The 18,261-nt window shown below is 41.3% G+C and overlaps 1 protein-coding gene across 1 annotated transcript; it reads right to left on the bottom strand.

Moving 5' to 3' along the window:
• Nucleotides 1-7,624: 7,624 nt before the first annotated feature.
• LOC101615426 (vomeronasal type-1 receptor 4-like) lies at nt 7,625-8,545 on the bottom strand. Its single transcript, XM_004672740.2, has one exon. The coding sequence runs from the start codon at nt 8,543-8,545 to the stop codon at nt 7,625-7,627; it is 921 nt and encodes a 306-aa protein (XP_004672797.2).
• Between the last annotated feature and the right edge of the window lie 9,716 nt (nt 8,546-18,261).

The following is an 18,261-nucleotide window of genomic DNA, read 5'->3' as shown; positions in this document are numbered from 1 at the left end:
TCAGTATCTCCCTTCTCCCTAGTTCTTCCTGGCCCATTAATGTGTTGTGTAGCTCAAGACCTTTCATTTTCACCATTATGTGCACACGAAACAACTTATATGGAGGCTTGATAGGTGGTTTCCTATCCAAAGCTATTATGAAGGAGACTACTCTGTGCTTTCTTATAAGGAGATCCCAGTACACACATGCACACTTTGAAAATATAAACTTAAGGTTAGAATCACTCAGTGTAGGGGTATGCTTTCTCAAGATAATAGCAATCAGTTTTCTAACATAGTTACAATTGACATTCCCAACATAGAGATTTAAGGAATTCTTGGTGATATAGTTCTTTTTCTTTATCTTTTGATATTTTTTATTAACAAATTCCATGATTGTAAACAATATCCCATGGTAATGCCCTCCCTCCCCCAACATTATGCTTTGAAACTACACTCTCCATCATATCCCCTCCCCTCTCAATCAGTCTCTCTTTTATTTTGATGTCATGATCTCTTTTCCTTCTATTATGATGGCCTTGTGTCAGCAGCATCAGGCACTGTGAGGTCATAGATATGTAGGCCATTTTGTGTCTGGGGGAAGCATATTGTAAGGAGTCCTACCCTTCCTTTGGCTCTTACATTCTCTCTACCACCTTTTCTGCAATAGACCCTGAGCCTTGGAAGGTATGATAGAGATATTGCAGTATTGAGCACTCCTGTCATTTCTTTCTAGCACCATGATGCCTTCTGAGTCATCCCAAGGTCACTGCCATCTGAAAAGAGGTTTTCTACAACAGTGAAAGTAGCATTAATATATGGGTATGAATATTAAGAGAAGTGCTTACTGGGCAGTGTGAGAAGCATAGTATATACATGTAGCCAGACAGAAGCAGAAGTTACACCACTAGGGCTCATGACTACCCCTGTTTTAAGTATTCATTATCAGGGATGTCTTCTCTCCCATGGAGCAGGCCTCCAGTCTAATCAGAGGGCAGGTGGTTTCCACCATGATAGACATGCCACTATTGCACCCATTGACTCATTTGGAGTGGCTAGCAAAAGTTAAGACTTGCAGTGTTCATTGTTGAGGATCCTCACTGGTGGTTGCTCTCTCTCCCATTGAACTGCATGCAGGATGGCTTCTTCCAGCTTTCAGTCAGCTGGTTTACATGGAGGAGGTTATCAGCTCAGTTCTAGCAGGATTTCTCAGTGGCCTTGCAGCCCAGGTATGTGGAGTCTTCAGCAAAAGGGTCTTACCATCTATTCCTGGTGGGAAACCAAGGACCTTGGCAATGGCCTATAGTGTTTGGGGGGCATCAGGGACCTTCCTGCCTAACAACTCACTGGAAGGTATCCCATCCCGAGCACTGAAACTTTTCTAGCAACAGTCTATGGCTCCTGAATGTTCCATTGTCCGAAGTAGTAGGTTCCAATATAATTTATTTATATCCTCTTAGGTTTTTATTACCCCTCCTTCCACCTTTACTTTTTTTTTCTTCCCCTGACCTCATTTGGGCCTTTTCACCTCCATTAGTCTATTCTCCTACTTACATATATATGATACCATCCTATTAAATACCCCAATCCCTTCCTTTCTCTTCACTTTATATGTTTTTCCTAGCTTACTGGCCTTTGCTACTGAGTTTTCTTCCTACTCACACAGAAGTCCACTCATCTGTAGCTAGGATCCTCATATGAGAGAGAACATGTGGCACTTGGCTTTCTGGGCATCGGTTACCTCACTTAGTATAAGCCTTTCAGATCCATCAATCTTCCTGAAAATTTCATAACTTCATTTTTCTTTATCACTGAGTAGAACTCCATTGTATAAATGTGCTACATCTTCATTATCCACTCCTCAGTTGAGGGACATCTAGGCTGGTTCCATTTCCCAGCTATTGTGAATTAAGCTACAATAAGTATGGTTGAGCAAGTATCTCTTAGGTAATGAGATGAGTCCTTAGGATATACGCCTAGAAGTGCTATAGGTGGGTCATATGGTAGATCAATTTTTAGCTGTCATAGGAACATCCACAGTGATTTCCACAGTGGCTGGACCAGATTGCATTCCCATCAACAGCGTAGAAGAGTTCCTCCTTTTCCACATCTGTCCCTCTAATTACATATCTACTATACCCCCTCCCTTAATCCTTCCCTTCTCCTGCCTTCCTCATAAGCCCTATCTAGCTTCCTGGTCTCTGCTGTTTGTACTCCAACTCACATACAAATGGAAACATTTGTAGCTAAGATCCACGTACAAGAGAAAACATGCAGCATTTGACTTTCTGAGCATGGCTTACCTCATTTAGTATAAGCTTTTCTAATTCATCCAGTTCCCAATATTGTTTGCTCTTTATATCTGAATAAAACTTGATTGTGTAAATGTACCACATCTTCCATTTCCATTCAAGCAAGGTTGGTTCCATTTCCTTGTCATTGTGAATAGAGCAGCAATAAACATGAATTTGTAAATATTTCTTTAGAAATATATAGATTCTTTTGGGTATGCACCAAGGAATGGCATACCTGTATCATATGATAAATACAGTTTTAGGTTTCGAGGGAACCTTCCCACTGATTTCCACAATGGCTGTACCAGTTAACATTTCCACCATCAATGGAGAGGGTTTCTCTTTCCTCTCACCCTAGACAGCATTTATGGTCATTTTATTTCTTGATGGTAGCCATTTATGACAGGAGTAAGACTGACTCTCCAAGGCATTTAAATGCATTACACGATGGCTAAGGATGTAGAATATATACATTTTTAAGTTTAGAGAAACTTTATTAGATTAAGAGAAGGAAAGAGGAGACATTATAAAGAGTGACTGCCTTGGGAAGGTGGAGAAGGGGATGCAGGGCAAAGCCCAGAGTACTGAGAGCTCCTACCCATGAGAAGGCATAAGGGGGTAAAGGCCCCATGGGAAGTTTTAAGTAAATGTTTTTATTTATGTTCATTTATTTATGAGAGAGAGGATGGGCATTCTAGGGTCTCTAGCCAATGTAAATGAACTCCAGACACAAGTGATACTGTGGTGGTTTGATCAGGTGTCCCCCATAAACTTAGGTGTTCTGAATGCTAGGCACCCAGCTGATGGAGATTTGGGAATTAACACCTCCTGGAGGCAGTGTATTGTTGGGAGCAGGCTTATGAGTGTATAGCCAGTTTCCCCTTGCTAGTGTTTGGCATGCTCTCCTGTTCCTGTTGTCCACCAAATGTTGGTGAGAAGGTGATGTCCACCCTCTGCTCATGCCATCGTTTTCACCTACCATCATGGAGCTTCCCCTCAACTCTGTAAGCCAAAATAAACTTTTTTCCCACAAGTTGCTCTTGGTTGAGTGATTTCTGGCAGCAATGTGAACCTGATTGAAACAGTAAACTTGGTATCAAGGAGTGGTGTCATTGCTGCTTGAAACCTGACTGTGTGGCTGTGGCCTTTTGGAGATGACTTTCAAGAGGACTATGGAAGGATTTGAAATCTTGGCCTAAGAGATGTCTTGCAGTGCAGTAAGTACAGCTTGATAAACTCTTCTGGTCTGAGTTAAAAGACATGAATGCAGTAAGAACTGAGAACTGTGAGAAAGAGCTTTGCCTGGACTGGGCTAAAAGAAGTCTGTGTGAGAGGCTTGCTGTTGTACATAGTCCCTGATAATTTATGCAGGGCTGTATTGTGTAGAAATGGATGGGCCTGAGCATAAGGATATGATATGGCACAGAAATAAATCTTTGGGCTGAAACTTCTGCCATTCAGTTGGAATTGTGTGAGAGATTACAACCTTTGAGATTGGTGAGCTGACCAGCTTTGGGACAACAGGAAAAATGTAGACTCTTTTGAAGGAACCTGAATGCTCAAGGGGTGTCCTGTTCTTCAAAGTCTACTTTAGTCTCCCCTGAATTAACAAATTGGCAACCTACCTGGTATTATGGAGTATAAAAAATTCAGGAAAAAGCTGGTCATTGAATTTGCAACAGGGTCTTGTGATTTGAAAATGGCCATGAGCAGTGTGAAGCAGGTGTGCTAAGAGTTTCCTGCATGGAGATCCCATGGGGCCATGAGGATGGACTTTAGGGTGCAGGGGAGACCCAGTGGAGCTGCCAGAACAATGAGATGGCTTCTAAGTAGAGCTGCCAGCCCTGGATGAAATTTTCTAGGACTCTGAGTAGCCCAGCTGGAGGGGCGGAATTGGAACTCCAGAGACTTGTTGCTGGTTAGAATTATCAGACTTAGAGATTTGTCACTGGTAGAATTGCTGGACATGGAGGCACAGAGTTTTATGTTTGACCTGGTTGTTTTAAATCTTGTGTATGTATTGGTTGAATATTTCTTTGCTATGCCCAATGCCATCTTTTGCAGTGTGAATGTTTATTTTGTGCAACTATGGATTTTTTAGGGAGATTTTGACATTATGGCTGAGTTAAATGACCTTGGACTACAGGGATGATTGAACATCTTCGTGATTATTAAAAGTTATGGAGACTTTTAAAGTTGGGATGAACATCTTGCACTACTATATACTTTTATAAAAACATGTTCTACTTATTTATTTATTGGAGAGAGAGAGAGAGAGAAAGAGAAAATGGGCATTCTGAGCCTCCAGCCACTGCTAACAAACTCCAGGTGCATGCAGCACCTTGCGCATCTGGCTTACGTGGGTACTGGGGAATCAAACCTATGCCCTTTGGCTTTGAAAGCAAATGCCTTAACCACTACTCCATCTCTACAGTGTGCTATACACCTTTTCTTGAGACAGAGTCTCGTCGGCCTGAAGCTCACCAATCAAGATAGACTCGCAGCCAGCAAGCTCCAGGGATCCTTTGTCCACTTTCTCCTTACGCTGGGATCACAGATGACAACACCAAGGCCAGCAATTTCATTTAGGTTTGAGGACTGAATTCAGATTCTCACACTTGTGAGGCAAGCAATCTCCTCAATACAAGGAATTATGTTTTCTTGCTGATTTTGATCCCATATGAACAATGATATTATCACTATTTTATCATTTATTTGAGACTTAGATACGCTTTCTGATGCTATAAAATTTATAAATTTCCAATATTAGGATAGATTTCCAGGATTTATTATGTCGGTACAGTACAATGTTTTGACATGTATATTTATTTCAAACACACACACATACCTCTCTACTTGCATACACACATAATGATCAGGAAGTCTTTTGCTGAGTCTTTAGACAAAGTCATGTGCACAAGATGTATTTTCTCATGGACATCTAAACATGGCTTGATGTCATTTATAACAATTCAACTTACATAATAATTTGTATAATAAGATGTCTCGACTGGGTATGGTAGTGCACGCCTTAAATTCCAGCACCCAGAAGCAGAAGTAATATGATTGATGTAAGTCTGAGGCTAGCTTGGAACTATACAGAGTGAATTCCAGGTCAGCCTGGACAAGAAGGAGACCCTACCTTAAAAAAAATGTCTGTGTACTAATAAAATTCTTCCTATTGGCTAGGAAATTATGAAAGAGGGGAAAAGTGCCTTCACCATTCTCTATGACACAGGAATCAGTCATAGGGATTCTTGATATTCTTACACTGCTTAAGTTAATTTTATGTTGTTGTGGTTTTGTATTATGTGTGTGGAGATATATATATATATATATATATATATATATATATATATATATATATACATACACACACACACACACACACACACATACACACACATACATATACATACATACATACATACATATATATACATATAATATACATACATATATATGTATATTAGCAATGTTCACAGTGTATATACAGTCATGGTGGTACCATTTTGAGCCTACTGCTGTCCTCTCCCCTCTGCAGGGACCCTCTCTGTTGGGGAATGTGGATTGTGCATTGTGGAGGTAGCCATCACTTATGGGTAAGAAGCAGTGTCTCTGTTCATAATGTCCCAACATGTAGCTCTAACAATCTTTCCGCCCCCTCTTCCACAAATTTCCCTGAGCCATGTTGGGATCATTTTAGGTGGACTTCAGTGATGAGGTCTTGAGACCCTCTGTGTCTCTGCATTTCTGGTTTGGTAGGAGGTGAGTGTTCTCTGTGTCTATCTCCTTCACCCTTATGCTGGTACCAGGAACACAAAGAAAGCAGCACTCTTGCTCATTTCCCCAATTACTCTATGGTTTATCTGGGGTCCTGGTGAGGTGCCATGGGCTGATTCTCTCTTCAGGATTGTGTCCATCTGAAAAAGTGAAGCAAATTCTCTCACAGAGAGTGAAGTCAGTACCAGATAAATGGGATAACCATTATTGTTTTAGAGAGAATTTAATAGGTATAGTCACTTTTGGAGCTCACGATTGGTGGGGGCTTGATAATGGAGAGTGGGCTCATGTTTTGGATATGGTCCTGACTTGGTACCCAGCTCCAGGTATGGATTCCATTCCACTGAGTGGTTCAATTAGCCAAACCAAAAACAGTTGGTTACCCACCATGGCTGTGTGCCACCATTGCACTGTGTGGGCATCACACTGCTGAGTAGCTTAGACCATGAGTTGCTTGGACAGATGTTGGTAATATTCCCCCAGTTGCTCATGTACCACCTTCTGGCACTAGATGAGCTGTCTGTGGACCGACTATCTTCCAGATTCCTGCAAGGTCACTCTTATCTTCCATACCAACAGCATATGGTGTCTTTGGCAGTAGGTCTCACCACTCACCTTTGGTGGGTCCTCAAGTACTCTGACAGAAATCTGTCTTCCTTTGGGAAACCTTGTATGTCTCTCTGATCAACAGCTCATTGTGGATGTTAACCACATTCTGGTACTGGGAGTTACAGGCCAGTGCCAAAGGAAAGAAGGAAGGAAAAGATAGGTCATATAAAATAGAGAGAAGAGGGAGAGAGAGATAAGCAGAAGAAGATTGAGGTTAGACTTCATCATACCCTCTCCAGGGCCCTGTGATTCAGGTGTTCCTTCTAAGGACCTGATGAAGGTTCAGCCATTTAGTCTGTCTTTAGGATATAGAATTTTATGGCACCATTATCATTTGGGTCCAATTTTGTGGCCCCCCCACCCTTACTCCCCCTTCCTGCCCCACCCTCCCTATTGTCTGATCTTCCAGATGCTTATTAGGCATGCCAGCATCTCAGGCAGATACAGGTCAGTATCCACAGATGAGTGGGACCATGCGACGATTATCTTTCTGTGCTTGGGTGAGTTCACTGAGAGTGATCTGTTCCAAGTTTGACCAGTTTTCTTCAAATTTCATTGTGTCAGTTTCCCTTACTGCTGTGTAGAATTCCATGCTTAAGTTAATGTTGATGGTTCTTCCTGTCTTAATCTGTCCCACTAAACTGAAGTACTAGCACCACATTCAGTCCTGTGCAGGCCCACAACATGTATAACAAAGCTGTCGCCAGTCCAGCTATAAAATTTTGGTGTTATTCTTTGTGTGGTGCCTGCTGATGTTAGAAGTTCAGCAAGAACACAAAGGCATCACTCACCATCACAAAATCTGTTGTAGACTCTATCATGGCTGACAAGACTGTCTGCCTATGTTGTGACTGTAGTGTCTTGTTCAGAGACAAATCTTACCCTTACACAATGGACAAATATCATATCCATACATAAGAAAAAAAAAACTATCAGGATTTGTCACACATTTATATAATTTATCTCCTCCTAGAAGTAGGTAAAAATAGCCTGGTGGCAGAATTGTTGTTACTGATGAGAATAAAGGGGCAAAGTGTAGGGAAACATATTTCTATAATTGTAGCCATGTTTATTGCTCTTCTCCTTGGACCATTGGAGTATGTCATAAAGACTAAGAAAATGGAAGAGACAAAGTAGCAGGAGACGAAGGTGCACACCAGAATCAGGATGGCTTGGGTGGCTCTGGCCACAGGGGAGACTCTTGGGGAGGGCTGGGCAGTTTGAATATACTTGACTTGTCTCCTGTGTCTGTAGAGGATATTCACCATGGTGACACTAGAGTAGGCCATGAGAGCCAGACACAGACCATCAGACATGCACAGCACGGCCATGTACAGTATCGTTGCCATGGTGCCAGAATGAAACCATGAGCAGTACCCATAATCTCCTGTGTTGGTGCCATTTTTGTGGTAACTCGGGGCTGCCACTCTAGCTGGAGTCACGGCGTTTAGAAGCAGATGCAGGAGCCAGCTCAGCAAACAAGAGGGAGACATGTGCTTTGTGGCGCTGTATCTAAGGTTCCCCCACCTGGTGTTGCTGGGGCTGATGGTGAGGGCTTGGAAACAGCTCAGGAGGCCCATGGTATGCAGGGAAACACCCCGGGACACCCGGTAAATGTACATTACCAATTTACACCCCATGTCATCCAGGAAATATTCCAACCCAAATTCTGAGATTGTCTGTGGAATTCCTTTAGAGATAATCAAGAAGAAGTTGGCAAAAGCCAGATGTCGGATAATGAGGTCTTTGGGCATCAAATTCTTCCTGGTGAACACCAAGAAGACATAATGACAAAGTATTAAGGAATTGCCCAGGATCCCTAATGCATTCTGCAAAGATAAGAAAATTCCTATTGCCATGTTTTCAGGAAGCATTCTCATTCCTATTCAACAAATACATAAACTTATTTGCATCAACAGACTTGGGATAGACTGTTGTGAGTGTCAATTATCTTTATGAAAGGTTGCTTAACTTGATTCAGTGGTTGAAGGATTTACTTGCAAAGCCTAACGACTGAGTGTCAGTTCTCCAGTGTCCATGTAAAGCCAGACGCACAAAGTGGCGCATGCATCTGAGATTTTTTTGCAGTGGCTCTGACTGAGGTTCATCCATTAGTGGTACCAAACTGTGGGTCACAATAATGAACTTGGTTTTTGTCTGTAGGGAATACTTAGGAAGGAACTAGGTAGGACTATGGTAGAGTTGGACTTTCATTTAGCAACAGCCATGTCTGACACGATAACGTCACATGAGGGCTCTAAAAGGATGAACCATAACCAAAATACAAGTGATGGCAAAAGCCAAACATACTCACATGTGTTTTTTAGAAGCTGATGGCCCCATTCATAACAAGCAATATTTGTGTGGTCTTGAAGATGACAAGTAAATTAGGATCTTTATATCAACCTCCAGTGGTTTGTTTCAGTGAAAGTAGAGTGAGCAAAATGTCAGTCATATCTCAGAAGAGCTTACGTAGCATGAGATAAATCATATACCTGACATGTTAAGACCTTTTAAATAACTTGTACAGCTATTCAGTCTAATTCCTCAAGCTTACATGAAATTCTCTATTTAATAATGTAATGGATAATCTTCCTATGGTTCTACCATGTGTGAAATAATTTATTTAACTATTATCACTAATCTGTTTTTCTCCAGCTGTGACCCAGCTATTGAGACACAAAAATAGAGTGTAAAAGGGTTCCAGGAGCACATGGCTAGCAACTAAGCGGAATGAAAAGAGTAAAGGTATTTTACTTCAAGATATCTAAGATAAGGGCCTGGGGGTCCCTCGATGGGTAAAGTGCTTGCTGTGTAACTCTGAGCCCCAGAACCTATGTAAAAGCTAGAAGCTGGAGCAGATTTCTAGGATCCCAAGTGCCTACATTGAGGAGGAAGATAAAGACAGTAGTATGTCTCAGAAGCCTGTGGACCAGCTTGTCTGGCACACAAAGCTGTGATTAGCAAAGACAGTGAGAGACCTTACCTCATACAGGATGGAAGGCTGGGACTGGCAGTGCCCCACACACAATGTGACCTGTGCCCCCACTAACACACAGGGACACACACATATGCACACATCGCTCACATATATACCAAATAAAAAACTTTAATCATGTTAGCATAAGCAGGAAAATGTAGCTCACTAAGAAGGTTATTGGCTAGATATGCAAGGCCCTGAGTGTCATCCTGAGCCTAAAAAGATATTTATGATTACGTGGCAGCTGCATACATTGAGAAAATAAATCAAAAACGTATTTCAGTTCTGAAACAAATAAGTTGATATCTACAATCATTTGTTTTTACCTTTTTATATTCAAAAACAGAGGACAAAGTATCTTTAGATCTTATTCTACGTCTTTGATTTTTTTCCCCATAGAGATGCCAAGTTCACAACACATTTGCTGTCACAGATTAAACATTCACCGTCTTCCATGCAATTTGTAGTGTCTGAACAGAGAACTTCTCCCATATGGGCCACATGTATTATCATTTCCAGATCTCTGCAAGGTGAAGACATAACTAAGTGTTTTCAAATTATGTTAATACACATATTAACTAATACACAAACACAGTCTGTAACTGGGGGCTGGGGAGATTTCTCAGTGGTTAAATAAATATGTATGCTTGTAAGTGAGTTACAAAGGCCAGGTTTCATAAGTTTGGTAAAGTTGGAATACTCAAGCAATGAGACGTCAACTACATAAACTATGTTATATATGGAGAGAGAAGGTGTGTTTGTAACATCCAGGCTACCCTCCTGAAAGCAATGAAAAACCCCATCACTTTGCTACAAGCCAATCCACATGAAGAAGAATGCAATCCAAGAAATAACTGCAGGGCTGGAGAAGATGGCTCAGTAGCTAAGGAGTTTGCCTGCAAAACCAAAGGACCCCAGAACCCACAGAATCTTGATGCACAAGGGGGCACATGCATCTGGAGTTCCTTTGCAGTGTCTGGGGATCTAGTTTGCCCATTCCCTCATGTGCCTCTCTCTTAAATATATAAATGAATAACAAGTTAAAATTAAAATAATTAAAAGCAAAAAAGAAATGACTGCAGATTCCCTTCTCAATAAATTGAAGGTTAGTACATGGTTGCATATTCATTTAATAACTCTTTGTGATTAGCTGTTAACACAGGTTCAAGAAAATGAACAAAGGTGTAATGCAAAGTCACAGAGAAGCACACAGACCACCAACACACAGACAGAAGAAAAGCAGAAGAACTGAAAACATGAACTGTGTTAGATCATTGATATAAGCTTTTAAATTTAGCATATTTCTAGAACTCCTATGTTTGAGACCTTGTTACAATGATAGTTTACTTACTTGGAAAGCACTAATGAGTCGAGTTTTCTCCTTTTCTTTGTTTTAAACATATTTTTATTTGTTTGCAAAGAGAGAGACACATTGGGCGCACCAGGACCTTTGGCTCATGCAAACAAACTCCAGACACCTACATCACTTTGTGCACCTGACTTTATGTGGGAATCACATCCAGGCCACCAGGCTTTATAAGCAAGCAAGCATCTTTAAACACTGAGCCATCTCCTTTGCCCCTTTTTCTGCTTATTGTGACTTTTCACACAGGAGCATACTGTAATTTTGTCATAATGCTCTTCTATGACTTTCTTTTCCCTTTCTCTTGCCCCCTCCTACTAAACCCCATTCTTCTTTCTACGTAGCCTCTCTCTTAATATGATAACTTTTTTGTCCTCTCTCCTTCAGCAAAGTCCAAATGTAGATGAGCTCAATATTATCCAGGCTTGATTTGTGTTTTCTGATCAAGATCAAATTTCAGTTCAAATTTTTCCTCAACATGTAGAGATTAAGAAGTAGGTGGAGGGCTGGAGAGATGGCTTAGCGGTTAAGCGCTTGCCTGTGAAGCCTATGGACCCCGGTTCGAGGCTCGGTTCTCCAGGTCCCACGTTAGCCAGATGCACAAGGGGGTGCACGCGTCTGGAGTTCGTTTGCAGAGGCTGGAAGCCCTGGCGCGCCCATTCTCTCTCTCTCTCCCTCTATCTGTCTTTCTCTCTGTGTCTGTCGCTCTGAAATAAATAAATAAATAAAAATTTAAAAAATATTTAAAAAAAAAAAAAGAAGTAGGTGGATATGGTGGCACACGCCTTTAATCCCAGCACTCAGGAGGCAGAGGTTGGAGGAGTTCTGTGAGTTCAAGGAGAAACCCTGACTTTACTGTCCGCCAATAATAGAACAGCCATAATTTTTGTGGCACAGTGACAAAGAGATTGTTGTTAAAAGAGAATCATCACAATAGAGTGGTAAAAATGACTCAGTATGGACTGTTGAGATGGCTTAGTGTTTAAGGCACTTGCCTGCAAAGCCAAAGGATCCAGGTTTGATTCCCCAGACCAGAAGCACAAGGAGTACATGTGACTGCAGTGTGTTTGCAGTGGCTAGAGTCCCGGGCATGCCCACCTCCTCTCTCTCCCTCTTCTTTCTGTATCTGCTTGCAAATAAATAAATAAATAAGAAAGTGTTTAAAAATTTGCAAGTTACAAACATACATATTTCTCCTATTAATTTTACAGCCAGTAATGTTTAATCAACATAAGAGTTCAGGGTTGGAGGGATGGCTGTAGCAGTTAAGGTGCTTGCCTGCAAAGCAAAAGGCTCCCAGGTTGGATTTCCCAGGACCCACCTAAGCCAGATGCACAAGGTGGTATATGTGTCTGGAATTTGTTTGCAGTGGCTAGAGGCCCTGATATGTCCATTTTCTCTCTCTGTCTCTCTCTCTCTCTCTTTTCCCCTGCCAGCCCTCTCTCAAGTAAACACATTTTTTTTTAAAGATAAGAATTAAGAGACTAAGTTAAGGAAGGGAGAAAGAAAAGAAGGAAATTTAATTATAATGGAGAATCTCTCGCAGTGTTTGAGAGAAATCAGGTTTGCAGTGTGTGTGAAGGTCAGACACAGTCCATGCTGCCCCGAGATGAAAACAGCTGATACCATGTGAAAGCCAATTAATGGCTGGGGAGATGGCTCAGTAGATGAAGCCCCTGTCATGCAAGCATGAGTACTTGAGTTCACATCCTCAGAATCCATAAAAGCTGGATGTTGTGGTGGAAGTCTAATCCCAGCCTGCTCACAGGTGAGACAGCCTAGCCAATGTGGTAGTGAACAATGAGCACCCTACCTCAAACAAGGTGGGAAGTGAGGACCACCACCCAAAGTTGTCCCATGACCTCCACATGCACTGCGCCATGCACTTGACCACACACACACACACACACACACACACACACTCCTGTAACAAAATCCCATTCAGGTTCCCTCTTCTAACACCAGCAACAACTTCCCTCTTACCTGTCTATGAGTCTTGAGTTCTTGTTACCTGTGCAGGGCTCTGAAGGGAGAAGACACTCACTTCTGCGACACAGCGATGGAGGGGCACGATGAGAGGCTGAGGCTGGTGCAGAACTGAGACAGGCACTTTCCCTGTCTTGCAGGGTAATGATTCCCTGGCTCCGTTTCCCAGCAGACTAGTGATTTTCAACTCAATCCCAGACCCATGACAACATTTTCACAAGGGCTTGAGAGCAAACTTTTAATCACTGGTGTTCCAATTTCCTGTCATCAAAGCAAGTATAAAATAACATGAACAAATGGGAAGACGCAATTAGGGGTCGGGATGAGAACTTTTCTATGAGTCTTGAGGATGCTCAAAGTGTCACAGAGAGGAGTGCAGAAGAAAGAGAAATTCAGTGCGACAAAAAGACGAGATAGTTACATGACTCCATCTTGAGACAGCCTTTCCCTACCGTCTAAAACCTAGGAAGTTAAATATCTGAAAAACAAATCCCATACTAAGGGGTAGGTGGGAAGGACATGCTATGGATCTTTCCTGTTTTTCATCTTTCCTACCAACACGCTCCAAAAGATTTGTCCATCTTTGGTGTATAGCTTGTTTGTTCACTTTCATGCTGTGAAGGACTCAATAAAACAATCACATATATTACATATTTCAATAATAAAAACATATAATTACATGTAATGATATATAAGAAAATATTATATTACCACAATACAGTATAAAATACATTTATTTAAAAATAATATATAAAATACTATATATCAAATATAGCAGTAATACCTATATAGTAAAACATAAAATTTTATAGAGATGATTGGTGGCCTCCTCATAATAGAAGCGCTTATGAAGGCACTTATTATGAGCTGTCCTGTAATTGAACATTGGTGCATCTGTGTATGCACTTTGAAGGCGTGGGAGGCATTAAGCATTGCTGTGCTTTGGGACGTCTATCCCTAGAGATTTTGAAACTGATCACAGCAGCACTTTCAGTAGCAACATCAGCAGGTTCTCATGGATCTGTGTCCTTGTTGCATATGGTGATAACATAACTTTTTTTTTCTTTGTTTTAAAATAAAAGGCTAGTGGTAAGACCCTATTGCTGAAGACTCCATACACAGCTGACACGTAAAATCGAACGGCATGGCTGGAAGCCAGGAGTCAGTCAGTCCCCAGACAGTCAGCGTGTCTAGTGCCAGAAGGTGCTACATGGGCGACTGGGGGAAATGACCAATATCTGTCCAAGCAACTCATTGTCTAACCTAATTAGCAACAAATAACCTGGTGTGATTCCCATACATCTACTGATTTTTGGTTTGCCTTGTTCTTCTTTTTCCAAGGCTTTAAGGTGAAGCATTAGGTCATTTACTTGAGACCTTTCTAATTTTTTAATATAGACACTTAAAGCTATGAATTTCCCTCTTAGGACTGTCTTCATTGTGTCCCAAAGGTTTTGGTATGTTGTGTTCTCATTATCATTTGTCTGTAGGATTTTTTTTTTTTTTTTTTTTTTGGATTTTTCAAGGTAGGGTCTCACTCTAGCTCAGGCTGACCTGGAACTCACTATGTAGTCTCAGGGTGGCCTTGAACTCACAGCGATCCTCCTACCTCTGCCTGCCAAATGCTGGGATGAAAGGCATGCACCACCATGCCTGGCTTACTCTATGAATTTTTTTATTTCCTTCTTGATTTCTTCAGTGACCCATTCATCATTTAGTTGTGCATTGTTTAGTTTTGATGATTTTGTTGTGTATGCTCTATAGGTTTTCTTGCTATTGATTTGTAGCTTGATTCACTTGTGGTCACATAAAATGCAAGGAATTATTTCAATTTTCTTGTATTTGTTAAGATTTGCTTTGTGTCCTAATATATGGTCTATTTTAGAAAATGTTCCATGTGTTGCTGAAAAGAATGTGCATTTGGCAGCATTTAGATGATATGTCCTGTATATATCTGTTAAACCCATTTTGTCTATGCTTATTTAGCCCAGATGCCTCTCTGTTTATTTTTTCTCAGAATGACCTGTCAATTGATGAGAGTGAGGAGAGGTTCTTTCCAGGTTTAGTCCTGGTGGTGGTCTAAAGGATTCCTGTATCTGTATTGGCACCTCTTTCACAATTTGGGGGAAGTTTTCTCCCATGATTTTGTTTAAAACACCTACTATGTCTTTTGAGTGAAAATCTTCTCCTTCTACTATACCCTTAATTCTTTTATTAATATAAGTTATTTTATTTTTTAAATTTTTTGTTCATTTTTATTTATTTATTTGAGTGTGACAGAGAGAGAGAGAGAGAATGGGCGTGCCAGGGCTTCCAGCCACTGCTAATGAACTCCAGAAGTGTGTGCCCCCTTGTGCATCTGGCTAACGTGGGTCCTGGGGAATCGAGCCTTAAACCGGGGTCCTTAGACTTCACAGGCAAGCACTTAACTGCTAAGCCATCTCTCCAGCCCTACCCTTAATTCTTATGTTTGATCTCTTCATGGTGTCCCAAATATCTTGAAATTCCCATTCATACGTTCCTATTAGCTTGCCTTTCTCTTTGTTGGACTGTATTAGATCTGCTAGCTGGTCTTCTAGTTTAGATATTCTGTTCTCTCCTTCATCCATTTTACTGGTGAGATTTTCTACAGAGATTTTTTTTTTTTTTTTTTTCATTGACTGTGTTCTTCATTGCTACTAATTCTCACTGGTTTTTCTTTATTATTTCTATTTCTTCATTTATGTCTTGGTTTGACCTCTTTATTTCATTTAAATTGGTTTCCTGTGTCTTCTTTGATTCCTTTGATTTTCCTCTTTCATTCCTTTGATTTCCTAGTTGACTTCTTTGAACATATTTATAATCATTCTTTTCAAGTCTTTCACAGGCATTTCCTCTAACTCATTCTCACTGGAGGTCATTTCTGACACATTAATACTTTTTGGTGGAGTTATATTGTCTTAATTTTTGTTGTTTCTTGTGTTATAATGTATATATTTTTGCATCTTGGATTAATTTAATGCTTGGGTTTTCTAGTTAGCTGTAGTATTATTAGGTGTATCAATCAATCTGATGTTATATATCTTGAGGGTAGGAGCCTAAGGTGTTAGGTGTGGCTCTTTAGACTCTCAGAGTATCTACAAAAGTGACCCTTGATGTTGGTTTGCCTGCTCTGAGAGTATTCAAGAAGGCTGAGTGAAAGAAAATGTAGGCAGATTCTAAATTTAACTAAACTATGTATATATCCAGTGAATAACAGCACAGAGTGTTTATGCAAGAGTAGGTGTAATGATAACCAGATCCTCTAAGAAATTCACTGTCCCTTATGAGGTGTGTTGCCCCACACCCTTAATCCTGTCAACTAGGAGGTTAAGATTTCTGGTCTGCTGAGGGTTCCAAGTCAGCTTGTGACCAAGTGAGACCCTTCCCTAATGAACAACAGAAGAGGATACAAAACTACTATAAATCAAGAGCCAATAAATAACAAGCCAAAAATATAGCTTATTTAAGAATGGCAAATTCGACCACACATCAGATTTAACATATAATTTATGCTGATATGGAAGGTGCAATCAGCACTTTTGGTTCAGGCCTATATACCAGGTTTATTTGCACATACTGACCTGGTATAATCCCAGTTACCTTTTGGCATGATTTTGGTCTCAGTTATGCTGCACTCCTGCTTGGGTCCCTTTTTGGTGCACTGTGGGTTCAAGTAGGCTGGCTGGGTCACTGGATTGCTGCTCTGGTTGCCGGTGCTGGGTGCTATGAATCTCCCTTCCCCAGGTCTCTGGTGCTTGCTGGTGCTTATGCTGGTGGTGGGAAAGGGTAGGCTGTTGATGGTGGCTCTAGTTCTCTCACTGGTCCACATGATCTTCTACTTCATGATCTGCTCCTCCACTGTTCACTGAGGTCCTCCCTTCACATTTCTTGAGTTTATGGGGAGCTCCAGTGTGAGTGGAAAATCCCCTCACCTGGCTTTTTTGCGGCTCAGGCTGAGCCTGGCAGCTGTGGCTCCACGGACCTGGTGCCTCCACTGCTGGAGCTGCTTCTGCCTGCCTGTGTGAGCTCTGTATGCTCTGGATCTCTCCTACTTCTCTGCTGCCATTGGTAATTTCTTATACACCTCACTTTTTAGTAGAAGAGGGTATTTTGGTGGGTTTTTATTGCGGGGGGGGGGGGCTTTTTCTCCCCTAGGCTTCTTTGGCGTGGTTACTACACTACCATCATAACTGGAAGTCCAGTATAATTCTTTAGAAAGTGATGAGTTTTGGCTGGCATAGTGAGTTCCAGATCAGCTCGTGCTACAGTGAGACTCTGCCTCAAAGGAAGGAAGGAAGGAGGAGGAGGGAGGGAGGGAGGGAGGGAGGGAGGAGGGAGGGCAGGGAGGGAGGGACGGACGGAGGGAGGGAGGGAGGGAGGGGAGGGGAGGGGAAGGAAAGGGAAGGAAAAGGAAAAGCAAAGGAAAGGAGGAAGAAAGAAAGGAAGGAAGGAAAGAAGGAAGGAAGGAAGGGAGAAGTGTTTCTGTCAAGGCACAGGGACCATCATTGAGGAACAGGTGCCTAAAAGAATGTATGAGCCAGAGGAAAGGGAGGAATTCTTGGTAATACTATCTTCCAGACACAAAGTGGCTATAGTATTCATGACCTTACAGTAGCTGACACTACCTACACAATACCTACATGACAGGAAGGAAAAAAAAAGATGACATCAAAATAGAAGAGAGACTAGTTGGGAAGAGGAGGTATTCAGTGGAAGGGTGATTCTGGAAAGGGAGGGTGGTGGCAAAGTATCACGGTCGAGGTATATTGTCTATACGTCTGTCATACGAAAACGTTTAACATAATTTTAATTTCTCTTATTTGGGAAAGAGAGAGAAAGAAGAAAGAGAGGGGGAGGGAGAGAGAGAGAATGATTGCATCAGGGCCTCCAGCCACTGAAAATGAACTCCAGATGCATGTGTCACCTTGTGCATCTGGCTTACGTGAGTCCTGGGAAATCAAACCTGGGTCCTTTGGCTTTGCAAGCAAATGCCTTAAGCCCTCTCTCCAACCCATTCTAACCTAATTTTATTTCCTTCTACACTATAAATGAACAATATGACTGGAGCACTTTGGAGAATGCTGGCTGGCTTTTATTTTCTTTTACTTTGTGAATCAAAATCCATTTACTATTGTTATATAACAAAATGTTCATCTTTTTAACAATATAATTAAAAAGATATAACTTGCTGTTTATTAAGCATACTGTGTCATTAGTACTTAATGAATGTACGTGCAGTATTTGAT

This window comes from Jaculus jaculus, chromosome 14 (genome assembly GCF_020740685.1).
Source record: "Jaculus jaculus isolate mJacJac1 chromosome 14, mJacJac1.mat.Y.cur, whole genome shotgun sequence".
NCBI classification, from domain to species: Eukaryota; Metazoa; Chordata; class Mammalia; order Rodentia; family Dipodidae; genus Jaculus; species Jaculus jaculus.
The sequence above is the reverse complement of the archived record's forward strand: the minus strand, read 5'-3'. Positions and strand labels throughout refer to the sequence as shown.